Source organism: Pteropus vampyrus, unplaced genomic scaffold (genome assembly GCF_000151845.1).
Source record: "Pteropus vampyrus isolate Shadow unplaced genomic scaffold, Pvam_2.0 Scaffold2, whole genome shotgun sequence".
In the NCBI taxonomy this organism is placed as follows: domain Eukaryota; kingdom Metazoa; phylum Chordata; class Mammalia; order Chiroptera; family Pteropodidae; genus Pteropus; species Pteropus vampyrus.
In genome coordinates this window covers 20694320-20709393 of record NW_011888783.1, presented here as the reverse complement: position 1 = coordinate 20709393, position 15074 = coordinate 20694320, and the positions used below count along the sequence as shown (strand labels likewise).

The following is a 15074-nucleotide window of genomic DNA, read 5'->3' as shown; positions in this document are numbered from 1 at the left end:
ACTTTTTGCTTTGTCCCAGGGCATGTGAATCTGTGCACAGGACCCTCAGTGATCCTTCTCTACTGTGTTGGTATGTTGGGGATAGGGTTCCTACAATACTGTGTATCCATCTCTCCTACTCATTTCTATGTGGTCTCTCTTGTTGTGCAGAAGTTGTTCAGCCAGCCCTCAGCTCTTCAAGGGGAATTACTCTGTAGGTATAGATTTGATGTGTTAATGGGAGGAGGTGAGTTCAGGGTTTTCCTACTCCACCATCAGGTACCCCTCCTTGAGCCTATGGTTTTAATTCAAAGAGTCTGTTTGCATAAAGTGTGAATGTTTCTCTTTCATTTTCTCCTCAAGCTAATTCAAGTTACTTGCCAAACCTGATTCTCTTACTAGGCATTTTTATGAAAGTACTGAGTATCACTGCAGAAATGCAGATAATACCTAAAGGAGGGAAAAAACAATGTGACACAATTTCTTTGTGCAATACACTTTTATTTTCCTTTTACCTTTGTAGTCATCTTTGAGTAATCATTGTGTAAACAATAGAATGGAATGAAATTACATTAAATTGTATGCAAATGGCTCTAGAACACCTTAACAATTATGACAAGGCAATTATAAATAACTTTGTTTTCCTTAGTAATATATATATTTGCTTTTTAAAGTACATTAAAGAGCTGCCATATCTAGGGTTAGCAAGGAAAGAGCAAATGGTACCATCCCGGGAGCCCACCTCCCTGAAAGTTTAGGTTCCAATTTTGAAAATCCTAAGGTTTACTATTCCATAATATATAGTCAAGCAGAGGGCTACTTGGGTTGAAAGTATTTATTCTTGAAAGTTAACAGCGTTTACCTTTTGCACAAAAGTCATTGCACAAAACCCTTTCTACTATTTTTCACTCCATCTGGGTATTCTGCAGAATTTCAAGTAAAATTCAGATTCTGGTATTTTCAAGTTTATCAACTTTGGGACAACAAATCCTATCATTTAAAGAGAAGTCAAATCAGAGATGGGTACATAATTAGCAATCTAATAGAATGGCAACATTTTATATAGCATTCTAAATGTTCCAATGAAGCAAAACTTACATATACCACTTTATGTAGAGGAAATTTTAGATCTGAGACTATTCCAGAGTAAAGCAGCCTCAGGCACATTCTTAATATGAAAGTTTGCAAGGCACCTCCCTCTCCCAAGAGACAATCAGATTGTAGATTGGTTTTTAGGCAAACAAACTGAAAGAATAAGCATCCTAGTTCCTAATTCAGTCATTTCAAAAATCAAAAGTTATAAATACTCCAAAGATAGACCTGAAAATTTTTGTTTAAATAACAAGAGATTAACTGCAAGAAGCATATAATCAAAAACTTTTCTTCTCGTAGCTAAGGTGTGTAATGCATAAATATATGAAAAATAAAATTCACAGTCAGTTTTAAAACTAGAATTCAAGTTTGGCTAATAAATCTTAATTTTCTAAGTATATTATTAATTTCTAAATACAACATAAAAGAGGCAGCATTGTCAGATTACAGTTAAAGTATAACAGAAAGAACAATGAAAGAAGAAATAGCTTCTGATAGAAAAAATTCCTTTTGTTGCCAATAAATAGGACCACCTGAGTGTATTTCAGATTCTTTTCACTTAAAGAATATCCAAATTAATTGCTGAAAATATTAAATAGCGTTTGGAAAAATTAGCAACATTCGTGCAGCTGTGGCATTTGCTTGTTCTCATACTGTGGATTGCTAGAGAATAAAGCAGAACTCGGAGTGTTAAGTTTAAAAAAAAATTATTTTTTATCCCATTTTGTCGAAGCCGGCCTCTTCACAATCTTCTGATTTTGCTGGGAACTGGGAGTGAGGGGGTGGGAGGATGTGGGGAGAGAAAGGTTGAGGGGGAGTGTGGTAAGGGGAGGCATGACAGATCAGGGCTACGTCAAGGGACATGTATCAGCTGACACTCAACTGAGCAAACCCGATCAGCTTCACTTCATCAGGAATCTCCGACCCATCACAGCCAGAAGCCTGAAAATGAAATGTAAAAACAAAACAAAACAAAAACAAGAACTGTTAGTGCTTGTCTGTTGCTGCTGGTTTTTACAGACTTATTCATGTGACGGCAGATCTAAGCAAAGGCATAATCAGTATGGGGACATGTGGCCCATCTCTTCTAGGAGAGATCCTAAGAATCATTCTCTTAAAGGACTACTGGGTGCTAACTGCTATAAGAAATCTGATTGTCCTAGGCTATCCAAAAACAAGGAAGGGATTTGTTACCCATTAAAACACCACTCTGCTCAGTCTTTCAGCTTTGGAACTGCCAATGAACCGTATGACTGCCAAGATATAATGTACAAATTTTCAACAACTAAGGTGATTTTTAAATATACTTTTAAATTAGAGCTCTTTAATAATACTTTTAAAAAGAATATTAAGGAAATGAGCAGAAGGGATTTAACAGGTCAGTCAGGGGGTAATTTGGGTTCAACCAAAATCATCTCTGTAAAACTGGCCAGAAAAAAATAAAGTGATCACCAAGTAGTGGAATGGTCCATCATAGATAACTTTTATTTAAATACCAGCAAGTAATTTTTTATAGGAAAAGGTACCATAACAGATATTTTTCTGTAACAGAATTTTGTTTAATAATTTAGGACATATTTACTGCTGAAAATTGGCCCAAATTATAGTGTGTCAAATACTTTATTTTTCTTCAAAATCAAAAGGAATGGAAAATAAACCATTGCCCATCAAACCTCTCACTGATCCTAATTCATAAGTTATTTTTATTTTCTTTCTTACTTCTCTCTCTTTCTCCTCTCTCTCTCTCTCTCTCTCACACACACACACATGCACGCATACATGCACACATGCGGCACTTGGCTCACCGTTCTAAGTTGCTGCTTCACTCTATAGTTCAAAAATCAGAATTGGACTTTATATGTAAGTACCACACTGGGGAGAAAAAAATCTGATGAAATGACTGGAAATGAGAAACTAATTACCAACGGGCAATACAAACCTTTTCTTGGCCCAATTCTTGCTAAATTGTCAAAATAATTAGTTTCCTATGGGGAAAAAAAAAGCACTTTCCAATCATCACAATGAACCCTGTTAGCACTGCTCCACAAAGCAGTACATAAACTCAGCCTTTTGTCAACCCCAGCATGTTCCTTTAAAATGAGCAGCTAATTAGAACAAGTAACTTGAATATTTTAAAATAATTACCTTTAAAGTAACATTCAGTGTGAGTAGTTATGCTTATGTAAGAAAATCAGTAGCCTAAAGGGTAGGAACATTAGCATTTAAAGAATTTACTTTGTGCCTGTCCAATGATTTCTCTCCTTCTACTTGACAGATAAGACATTCAGTAAAGTGTAATTTTTACTGTTTGCATTGCCAGAGGCAGATCAGAAATATTCCTTATCATTTCTAACAAAGTAGTATAGGCATAGAAGGCTTTTCAGCTGAGATATTTTCTGATGTGTGTTTTTCATACTTGATATTGTAACATTCACCTCCCCTACCAATTTTCTCATTCCACTATCATTGTTTCTTTATCAGTTTCCCTAAACTTTTCCTTCTTTCCTGCTTAGCTATTGCTAACAATGTCATTACTCAACCCACCGAATGAGGGCAGAGACAGCCTGCATAATAAGTAGGCAACTGACAAACATCTAAGGACAAATTACTGCTGCTGGTGGTGGCAAAAAGGTCAGACTGGCAAGTGTGGAGCACATCAATGCATTTGAAAGGTACATCGGGAATTCGGTAATGTGAATAGCAGGAGGTTAAAATGATTAGTGGTTAAACTGACTAGAAATAAAAGAAAAATATTAAACCCTTCTTGTGAAGAGTAACGCAAGTGAGAATTTACAATGAGAGTGGGCGATCAAACCAGTGGCTGTTTTGGGCACACTGCACAGGGAATCTTCAGGAAGGCTATATCCCACCCTATGTCCCCAGTGCCTCCTGCAGCAACACTGGAATATTCTGTTTCGTGACAGAGGCACAGGCCAGGTTGTTAGGCTCTGCTTCAAGGTACTCGGCCTCCCCCCACCCTTCTCTTTGAACCAAGTCTGAGTTCCTGTCTCTCACTGTAGCCTATAAAACACTAATATGCAAAAGATTCGGAAATCTAGAGAAAAGGGACCAGAGACACTTAAAGTCTAATTCTCTAACTTTTCGGTCTCAGGATCCCTTCATAGACTTATGTTGGATTGTATTTATTATACTAACTTGTCTTAAAACTTAAAACAAAATTTTAAAATATTTTAAACATTTTAAAGTATTAAAATATATTTAAAAACATAAAACATGTTTATGTAGGTTATATATGTTATACTGACTTAGAAATTAAAACTGAGAAGTTTCTAAAGTATTAATTTATTAATTCATTAAATGTAAAATAAACACATTATATGATAACGTTAATAAAATCTACATGAAAAATAACTAGTTCACCAAAAGAAAAAACTGAGATTGGCACCCCTTTACATTTTGCTTATATTTTTAATATCTTGCTTAATAGAAGATGGCTAGATTCTCATACCTGTTTCTGCATTCAATTTATAGCTTTATGCTGTTTTTCTTTGAAGTATATAAAGAAAATCCAGCCTGACACAAATATGTAGTTGAAAAAGGGAAGAATATTTTAATAGCCTTTCCAAATAGTTGTGGATATTGTTACTATACTTAAACTTGACAAATGGTAGTTTCTTAAAGCTTAGTCGTAATGTGGAATCCGAAACCAGAGCTGTGAACTTTTCAGTTATATTAAAATCCATTGTTCTATCGTGTAGTTTGAATGGATATTTTAAATTTAAAAAATTTTTTCTATTACAGTTGACATACATTTTATTAGTTTCAGTGTACAACACAGTGTTTAGGCATTTATTATAACTTATGAAGTGATCACCTCGATAAGTCTAGTACCAATCTGATACCATACATGTATTTCCTATGCTGTACTTTACATCTTTGTGACTGTTTTGATAACTGGCAATTTGTTCTTAATCCCTTCACCTTTTTCTCCCATCCCCCTAATACCCCTTCCATCTAGCAACCATCAAATCATTCTCTGCATTTGAGTTTCTTTCTGTTTTGTTAGTTCATTTTATTTTTTAGATTTCATATATAAGTGAAATCATATGGTATTTGTCTTTCTCTGACAAATTTCACTTAGCACAATACTCTCTAGGTCCATCCATGTTGTCACAAATGGTAATATTTCATTTCTTTTTATGGCTGAATAATATTGCATTGTCTATATATACCACAGCTTCTTTCTCCATTTGTTAATTGATGGACACTTAGGTTGCTTCCATATCTTGGCTATTGTAAATAATGCTATTGTAAATAGACATTGGAGAGCATATATCTTTAGGAATTAGTGTTTGGGTTCCTCAGATAAATACCTAGAGGTGGGACTGCTTGGTCATATGGTAGGTAGTTTTATGTTTAATTTTTTGAGAACCTCCATACAGTTTTTCATAGTGGCTACACCAATTTGCTATCCTATCAACAGCACATGAGGATTCCCTTCTCTCCACAACCTTACTAGAACTTACTTTATTGATGATAGCCATTCTTACAGGTGTGAGGTAATATCTCATTGTAATTTTGATGCACATTTCCCTAATGATTAGTGACGGTGAACGTCTTTTCATGTGTCTGTTGGCCATCTGTATGTCCTCTTTGGAGAAATGTCTATTCATGTCCTCTACCTATTTTTTTAAACAAATTATTTTTTGGTGTTAAGCTGTATGAATATCTTCTCCCATTCAGTAGGTTTGGTTGTCTTTTCATTTTCTTGATGATTTCCTTCACTGTGCAAAAATTCTTTAGTTTGATGTAGACTCATTTATTTTTTTATTTTATTTCTCTTGTCCGAAGGTAGATAACCAAAAATATATTAAGAACAATGTCAATAGTTTACTGTCTATATTTTCTAAGTTTTATGGTTTCAGGTCTTACATTTGTCTTTAATCCATTTTGAATTTATTCTTGTCTATATGGTATGAGAAAGTGATCCAGTTTCATTCTTTTGCATGTACCTGTACAGTTTTCCCAACACCATTTATTGAAGAGGTTGTCTTTAGTCCATTGAATATTCTTGCATCATTTGTCATAGATTAATTGACCATGTATGTGTGAATTTATTTCGGGATTTTGTTTGTTGGGAGTTTTTTGATTACTAATTCAATTTTGTTACTTATTGGTCTGTTCAGATTTTCTGTTTTCATCCTGATTCAGCCTTAGAAGATTGTGTGGTTCTAGGAATTTATCCACTTCTTCCAGGTTGTCTAATTTGTTGACATATTATTTGTAGTATTTCCTTATAATCCTTGGTATTTCTGTGTAGTCAATTGTCATTTCTATCACATTTCTGATTTTATTTGGGCCCTCTTTTTCTTGAGTCTGGCTAAATAAAGGTTTATTAATTTTGCTTATTTTTTCAAAGAACCAAGTCTTGGTTCCATTGATTTTTTTCTGCTTTTTTTTTTTTTCCCAAGACCATATTTCATTTATTTCCACACTGGTCTTTATTTTTTCCCTCCTTCTAATTACTATGGGCTTTGTTCTTTTTCTAGTTCTTTTAGGTATAAGGTTAGACTGTTTGAGATTTTTCTTGTTTCTTGAGATAGGCCTGTATTGCCATGAATTTTACTCTTAGAACTGCTTTGGCTGTGTCCTATATATTCGGGGTCATTGTCTTTTCAGTTTCATTTGTCTCAAGGTATCCTTTGATTTCTTCCTTGATCTCATTGTTAACCCATTTGTTGTTTAGTAGCATGTTATTTTAGTCTCCACATGTTTGTGTGATTGTTTCCTTCTTGTAACTGCTTTCTGGTTTCATACCATTGTGACTGAAAAAGATGCTTGACATGATTTGTCTTCTTAAATTTACTGAGACTCATTTTGTGGCCTAACATATATGTAGTCTATCCTGGAACATAGAAAAGAATGTGCACTAGAAAAGAATGTGTATTCTGTTGTTTTGGGGTGGAATGTTCTGTAAAGATCTGTTAAGTCCATTTGGCTTAGTGTCATTTAAGACCACTTATTGATTTTTCCATCCTGTCTAAATGATCTATCCGTTGATGTCAACAGGGTGTTAAAGTTCTCTACTATTACTGTCAATCTCTCCCTTTATGTCAGTTAATATTTGCTGTATATGTAGGTGCTCCTATTTTGGGTGCATAGATGCTTATGACAGTTATATCCTCATGTTAGATTAATCCATTTATCATTATGAAATGCCTTTATTTGTCTCTTGTTATAGACCTTGTTTTAAAATCTATTTTGTCTTATATAAGTATTACTACTCCAGCTTTTTCATTTCCATTTGCATGAAATATCTTTTTCCATCCCTTTACTTTTAGTGTGTGTGTCTTTCAATCTGAAGTAGATCTCTGGTACACAGCACATGTATGGGTCTTTTTTTAAAATCCATTCAGCTATCCTATGTCTTTTGATTGGAGTATTTAGTCCATTTACATTTAATTGATAGGTATGTAGGCATTGCCATTTTTTTTTTTTCTGATTATTTCTGTAGTTCTCTATTCCTTATTCTCTCGCTCTCTTGTATGTTGATGACTTTCTACAATGTTTGGTTTCCTTTCTCTATTTCTTGTCTATCTCTTGTAAATGATTTTTGGTTTAAGGTTACAAAGTGCTTCCTATATACCAAGCTTTTATAGCAGTCTATTTTAAGTTGATAGTCGCTTAAGTTCGAATACATTCTAAAATCACTGTAATTTTTACTCACCCCCTCCACATTTGTTTTCATTATTTTTTACTTCTTTTGTATATGTATATTTGTATTTCCCTTGATTTACTGTTGTAATTACCCATGATCTTCCTACTTTTGTCCTTTAACCTTTGTACTACCTTTATAGTTGGTTGATCCATTGCTTTTACTGTTTGCTTTCATCAGCAATTTTTTCTTTCCTCTATTTTCTTATTCCTATTTTTTTCTTTTCTACTTAAAGAAGTCCCTTTAACATTTCTTATAATACTGATTTAGTGGTGATGAATTCCTGTAGCTTTTTCTTGTCTGAGAAACTGTTTATCTTTCCTCAGATTCTAAATGAAAGCCTTGCTGAGTAGAGTTATCTTGGTTGTTGGTCCTTAATGTTCATCACATTGATTATTTCATGCCACTCTCTTCTGCCCTGCAAAGTCTGTTGAGAAATCAACTGACAGTCTTATGGGAGTTCTCTTGTACATAAGTAACTGCCTTTCTCTTTCTAACTTCAGATTTTTTCCTTGTCTTTAAACTTTGGCATTTTCATGATGATCGGTCTTGGTCTGGGCCTCTTTGGGTTCATTTTGTTTGGGACTCTCTGTGCTTCCTGGACTTGTATGTCTATTTCCTTTACTAGGTTAGGGAAATTTTTAGTCATTATTTCTTCAAATAGGTTTTCAATCCCTTGCCCTATCTCCCCTTCTTCTCTTACGCCTGCGATGCGAATGTTGTTATACTTGATGTTATTTCAGAGGTCACTTTAACTATTGTCATTTAAAAAAATTTTCCCCATTAGGTGTTTTTGCTACCTTGTCTTCAAAATCACTGATTCAGTCCTCTGCTTCATCTAACCTGCTGTTGATTCCCGCAATATATTCTTTATTTCAGTTATTGTATTCTTCATTTCTGACTGATTCTTTTTTATGGTTTATCTCTTTGTTGAGGTTCTCACTAAGCTCATCCATTCTTCCCCTAAGTTTACTGAGCATCATCATGACCAGTGTTTTGGACTCTGGTAGATTGCTTGTCTCCATTTCATTTAGTTTTTTTTTCTGGAGTTCTGTCTTGTTCTTTCATTTGGGACATGTTTCTTTGTCTCCCCATTTTAGCTGACTTCCTGGGTTTGTTTCTCTGTTTTAGGTAGACTGACTATATCTCCTGGTCTTGGCAAAGTGACCTTACGTAGTAGGTGTCCTGTGGGGCCAAGTGGTGCAGTCTCCCTGTCCACCTGGGCTGGGTACTCCAAGGGTTTCCCTTGTGTGGGTTGTCTGTGTCCTCCTATTGTAGTTGAGCCTTGATTGCTGTTGGCATGTCAGTGGGTGGGACTGATCCTCTGGTTAACTGGCTGTTAGGGCTGGCCTTTGCAGATGCTGACCCCACAGGGCAAGAGTAGCTCGAGCTGGGCTCAGATGCCAGCTAAGTTGGCCCTTTCAGTATGTTGTTTGTGGAGATGGTTGGGTGGTCTGAAAATAGCCACTTAATGTATGATGTGTTTGTTCTGGAGCCTCTCGGGCTGCCATTTGTGCCCAGCTTGGAGCCATCTGGTGGGAGCTATAATGTGATCTGTGACTGGTTGCCCCTTGTGCTAGGTTTGGAGGCACGTGGGAGAAACGATGCTGCAAACCTAGTTGTTAGTGCCAGGCTTGGGACTAGGAAGTGAGCTGAGAGTAGTCACCACTTGTGCTGGGTTTGTGACCACTTAGTTGAAGCTATAGTCCAAGCTGGTGCTTATGCCAGGTTTGGGGCAACCTAATAGAAGATACAAAGCAAGCTGAGACTGGTTGCTGTTTGCGCTGGGCTTGGGGCAGCTGAGTCAGAGGTAAGAGACATGCTGAGGCCAGCTGCTGCTTGTATGGGGTTTGTAGACCTTTGAGAGATTTTAGGAAAGTCCACGTTGTGAGCCAAGGCAGACTGCTTACGTGGAAATAGCCACTGGAATACTCAGACCAGGTGTTTGAGTTGGGTGGGGGTCTCATGGAATCATCAGGATAAGGGGAATGATGTTAGCTAGGTTAATGGAGAGCTCAGACTTGGCACCTACTGGCTGGGTAGGGTACAAACTCAACAAAGAAGCAATGATGCCTGTTAGCGCTTCTATCCACTCAGAGAGCTGCCCCTCCAGCCCTTTCCCTGAATCTAGTCAATATAGTTTCTCCCTGGATGTTCTTAGTGCTTTTCAATCTGCTACCCCTGCATTAGTATCCAGAACAAGTGGGTTTGTAAGAGAGCTAGTCCATGCATGGGCATGGGCTCTTCAAGAGGAACACCTAGGACCCCAGCATCCCTCTGTCTCTCACTTGGATGTCAATCCCTGCTGGTTTTCACAGCTAGATGCTCTGGGGACTCTTATTCCCAGAACTGGTACCCCTCACTCCTCAGTGGGGTCCTCTACAGACAAGATATCCCTCCAGGTTCTTAATCACCACACTATGGGTAAGGGACCAGCCAATACTATGTCTCTGACCCTCCTGCCAGTCTCGTTGTGGCTTCTTCTTTATAGCTTTAGTTACAAAACATCTGTTCATCTAGTCATCAGGTGATTCTCAATGATAGTTATTCTATAATTTAGTTGTAATTCTGATGTGGTCATGGGAGGAGGCAAACACAGTATTCATCTATTCTATCATCTTAACCAGAAGAAGTCTGAATGGATATTTTACTGATGCATGATTTTTCAGCATGACCAAGTTAGGCAGATTTTGCACAGTTGACATACCATATTCATTAAGCTGTCAAACTTATAGTGACAGATACAAGTTTCTCAAAATTCTATTTTTGTTCAAAAGCTAAAATTTATTTCCAGTAACAAATATTGTCAGTACCTTGAATTGCCAGGTTTGGTTCATTTTGGAAAAAATATCTGCCAAATCCCTCATCTGAATGATCATAGTTTGTCAGTTATTCTTCCAAGTAAAAATATATTTAAAAAAAGGAAAATGGCTAGTTTAGCTCACAACCCAAACAAGCTCACAAGCGCTTTTTCTGGCAACAACCAACTGTACTTCAGTATACTGAAGAAATACTTCTTCATTTAATCACACAGAGTATTAAAGATGTGTCCTCAAGTAGAGATTTAATCAACAATGTTTGCCTTTTTAGAAAAATTAACTTTTTATAGTGACAATGTGTGCCTGATGAAGATGATGGCTACTCATACTGTTCAGTGTTCCACCCTTGATTCATGCTGACATTAGCAGTTTTACCCATTATTGCTTTTCTACCAATGTCAACACAATGGAAAAGGCAAGTGACATTTTAATATTATGAAGAGTGCTGATATGCGGGATCTCCTAAAAAGGGCCCCAAGGAACCTCAGACTTTGTGAACCTCAGCTTCAAAGAAAAATGTACACATTATCAGGCACTTAGCATGACAGTATAATGGATGTATGCTTTTACTCAGAGTCTGTACTCCTGGAAACTCACCCTTCCTGCCAGACCAGAAGGTGTGGCCTGCTTCCTATTGAGGAGCTGAATCCTTCAGTGTCAACCACAAAGTTTCCCTTCACCCGAAAACTAGGTGTATTTTGGAACCACCTGGAGAGCTTGAAAACATACCAATGCCCATGTCCACCCCAGAGGCTGTGACTGGGATATTTTGAGCTCCTGTGGTGACTCAAAAACAAAAACAAACAAACAAAAAAACTCGTCTACCTATTCCTAGCTGGAAACCTTGCTTATGCCAGAGCTTCTGTGGACCTAACAAATTTCTCTCTTCACTTGGCAGGTGTCTTGTCAGTTTTAGGTGCTATTAACTTTATCACTACAATTATCAATATGAAACCACCAGCTCTCTCAATGCCAAACACCACTATTTGTGTGATCAGTACTAATTACAGGTGTATTACTTCTATCCTTCCCAGTCCTGACTGCTGAAACTACCATGCTACTAACTGATCATAATCTAAACACCACTTTCTTCAGCCCTGCAAGAAGAGGAGACCCTATCCTATATCAACACCTGCTCTGGTTCTTTGGCCACCCATAGGTCTACATTCTCATTCTACCAGGCTTTGGAATAATTTCACACATTGTTACCTATTAATCAGGTAAGAAAGAACCCTTCAGGTACATAGGCATGGTATGAACTATAATGTCTACTGGTTTCCTAGGATTTATTGTATGGAAGAGAGTTTGAGAAACACTGTTCCACCCTAGCGCTTCTTGAGATATGAACCTCCAAGTTTCCTTTAGAGCAGTGGTTCTCAAACTTTAGCTAACATCACATAACCTCCAGGTCATCACTTGGAGACCTTGTTAAAAAAGACTCCTGCACCCTACCCACCAGAGATGGGCCCCTAGAATTTGTTTTTATCGAGTTTCTAGTTTCCAGGTGGAGCTGACACTCTCATTCTTGGGACTTCTCTTGGAGAACTATTGTTTCAGACCTGGAGCAGGAGGTGCCGGGCTGCTACGTGGACTTCTTAAATTGACAGTTTCCCTGCTTTACCTGTTCTTTGGGAAATGTCGCCTTAGTCATGTGGCCTTCAACTATGCCTAAGCAGAAAGCCTCTAAAAATAAAGCCCTTTAGTTAATTACCAAAAATGCTTACAAAATTGCTATCTGTAATGCATGTTCTTCAACTTCAGTAACTAAAATCTATAATGCTCATGTAAATGTGTACCAATTGGATGTTAATTACATGTACTTACAATTTATATTCTATCTTCAAGGGCCAATTACATCTTACTTCGTATTTTTGCTAACGCAGTTTCAAAAATTCCCCATTGAAAGCAGCAATGCTCATTTACTTTACAAAATTGCAAGGTAGAAAATTAAAAAATGACTTAAACATTTATGAAGACTTGTCTCAAGGCATACAACAAAATACTGATATGTCGAACCCAAAGCACATTATACTTGAGCTGAAATGCCTGAACTACTTTGTTCAAAGTGCTAAAAGAGAACAAATTCTGATCTTGCTCATGTCAACAATGGAAATCATACCTATTACCTGTCAAATGAAGCTAACGGTTAGGTGGAGACAAAAAAGTAAATGCACTTCTTTATGTAATCAATATCCTTGCCCCTTGGGCTATTGTTTTTCTTTAAGTGGATATATAAGATAAGATTGGACACCTTTTCAAACTTGAGCCAAATATTTCTAATAGTGGTGGGAGTGGGAAGAGGAAAGAGATTGGAGAAGGAGCCATCTTATAAACGGAATGCTTTTTGGCCTCGGCTAAACACTGCAATCACCAGGAGATGCCTTCCTAATCTTCAAAGCCCAGGCTGCACCAAGAGCAATTAAAGTTTTCAGGAAAACAGTGACTTTTGACTATTTGGGCTTCTCCATTTCTGGTTATGATCACCATCTTTTGGTTTCACAATTATCCCAGAATGCTCAGTATTCTGTATCTAAGTGGCCATTCCAGTTCCTAAATTAAAAATCTACTCGTACAGAAAAACTGCTGGAATATTTACTCTTAATGAAAAACTGTTACTGTGATTTGAAATGAGTTAAAAAGTGACGTTTGTTCACTAGCTGTTCTACAATTGCTTCTAATTACCTAAACCATTTCTACAATAATCAGCCTCAATTTTTTAAAAGTTAGAACTGCTTGACTTTCGCTTCAGGAAGGCTTTAGTAAAAGTTTTAGTAAACAGTACAATGACTCTTTTTAAAATTAATCTCATCAAGGGCTAGTCACAATGGTACAGCAATTTAAGGTCTACATGACCTATACATTGCTATGTACAACATATATTGATGTCTAATAACTATGTTGTACACCTGAAAGTAACATATCATTGTATGTCAACTGTAATTGAAAAAATAAAAATGTTCTTGAATTACTGAAAACTATGAAGTGATCGCCCAAATAATAAATGTCTTAATCCTAAAAAAAAAAAAATGTTGCCTAGAATTTAATTTCTTTCTATAATATGGTCAAGTTGCCATACAAACTGGAAGCAAAATGGTATGGTGCTCAAGATTTCTCAAATGGCTACTCTTAGTTAAGGTGGAGTGGTAAAAGAACAAGCTATGTTCATGGAAGAGGAACTTCTGGTCATGATCAGAAAAGTTCCCAAATACTGAATAGGCAAATGACGAATGCAAAAACAGATACCAAAAGAAAGCAACAAAATTACAGAGCAGGTTATGAAACTATATTCTTCCTTGATGGCACAGCATGGCAAAATATTTACCTACTTTCCATAACTTTCCACTTACCAACTTAAATGTCAAGGTTTTCAAAGCTTTGGGATCATCTACAATCTTCTGTAAATTAGCAGCCACTGTAAAATACAAACAGAGAGAGAGAGTGTCCAAATTATTTCCAATAAGATTAGATTTTCACATCAATGATTCAGAAAATTTGACTAATGATGCAATTAGCTGCAAAATCACTTCTTTCACAGACATTATGAAGTCCATATAAATGACCAAATTACTCATCCAGAAATTTTTCTATACCAACTTATATCTTCAGCACATCTGAATTAATGTATAGTTAATTTGTTAACTATACATTGACCCCACATTTCAGAAAATGAGAAATTACTTTCTAATGGAAAGTAGAAATGATAGCAGTCCCCAGTGTTTTCACTTCATATTTCTCAACACTCATTACTAAGAAGTTTATTAGCCAGGAGAGGGCAGTACAAAACAAAGAAGTATTGCAAGGCATCATTTGTTTGGAAATAATAGCTCAGCACATTTGAACTCCTGTCCCTAAATTCACTCAATTCTCTGCACCCATTTTTATCAAAGCTGCAAAATACAGTGGATAACCTTTACGACTCGGGGATATGTTTTCATGTTTTCAGAGCACAATGATCGTCAAACCAGTGAAGTGCCACCTTCAACAATTCCCGAGTCAGCTGAACAGGGTCAAGCACTAGAGGCTGTCAGTTGGGAGCTCCATAGTGAAGAAATGTTTTCACTATTAGTAGGATTCATCAGAGACCTGTCCCATTCTCCATGGTGTCATGATATATTTGAGACTCTAGAAGTCAGCTTTTCCTGCTTATTCCTCTGGCTTAGCGTACTGTTTACAAACAAAATTACAAAAGGTAATAGTGAAGGAAATTTAATACCTTGCTCTTTCCATAACCAAACCTAAAGTATAAAGTACTGAAAATCAAGTAAAGGCTATTAGGGAAAGAGAAGTTAATATTGAAGAAATAAGAAAGATCTCATTAATAATTATTCAAATTATCTGCTGCTTCAGTAATTAGGTATCTGAAAAGTTACAAGTATTTTAATATAAAAACATGTATGATCAATAATAAACATGTAGGCATTTTGGGTAATGTGTTTCAAGTAGAAAATTTATAAGTAGAAAGAAAGCTGTGCAAATTTAATTTTTCTCTAAGGTTGACTAAAAACCTA

General features: G+C 36.4%; 1 protein-coding gene across 1 annotated transcript in view; it reads right to left on the bottom strand.

The window, feature by feature from the left end:
- Positions 1 to 459: 459 nt before the first annotated feature.
- STK39 (serine/threonine kinase 39) overlaps positions 460 to 15074 on the bottom strand; it is a 233354-nt gene continuing 218739 nt past the window's right edge. The window contains exons 16-17 of the mRNA XM_023529694.1: positions 13914 to 13978; positions 460 to 2013 (exon numbers count right to left, since the gene is read on the bottom strand). Coding sequence (XP_023385462.1) covers positions 1939 to 2013; positions 13914 to 13978 — 140 coding nt within the window. The 3' untranslated portion in view covers positions 460 to 1938. The remainder of the gene's footprint in view (positions 2014 to 13913; positions 13979 to 15074) is intronic.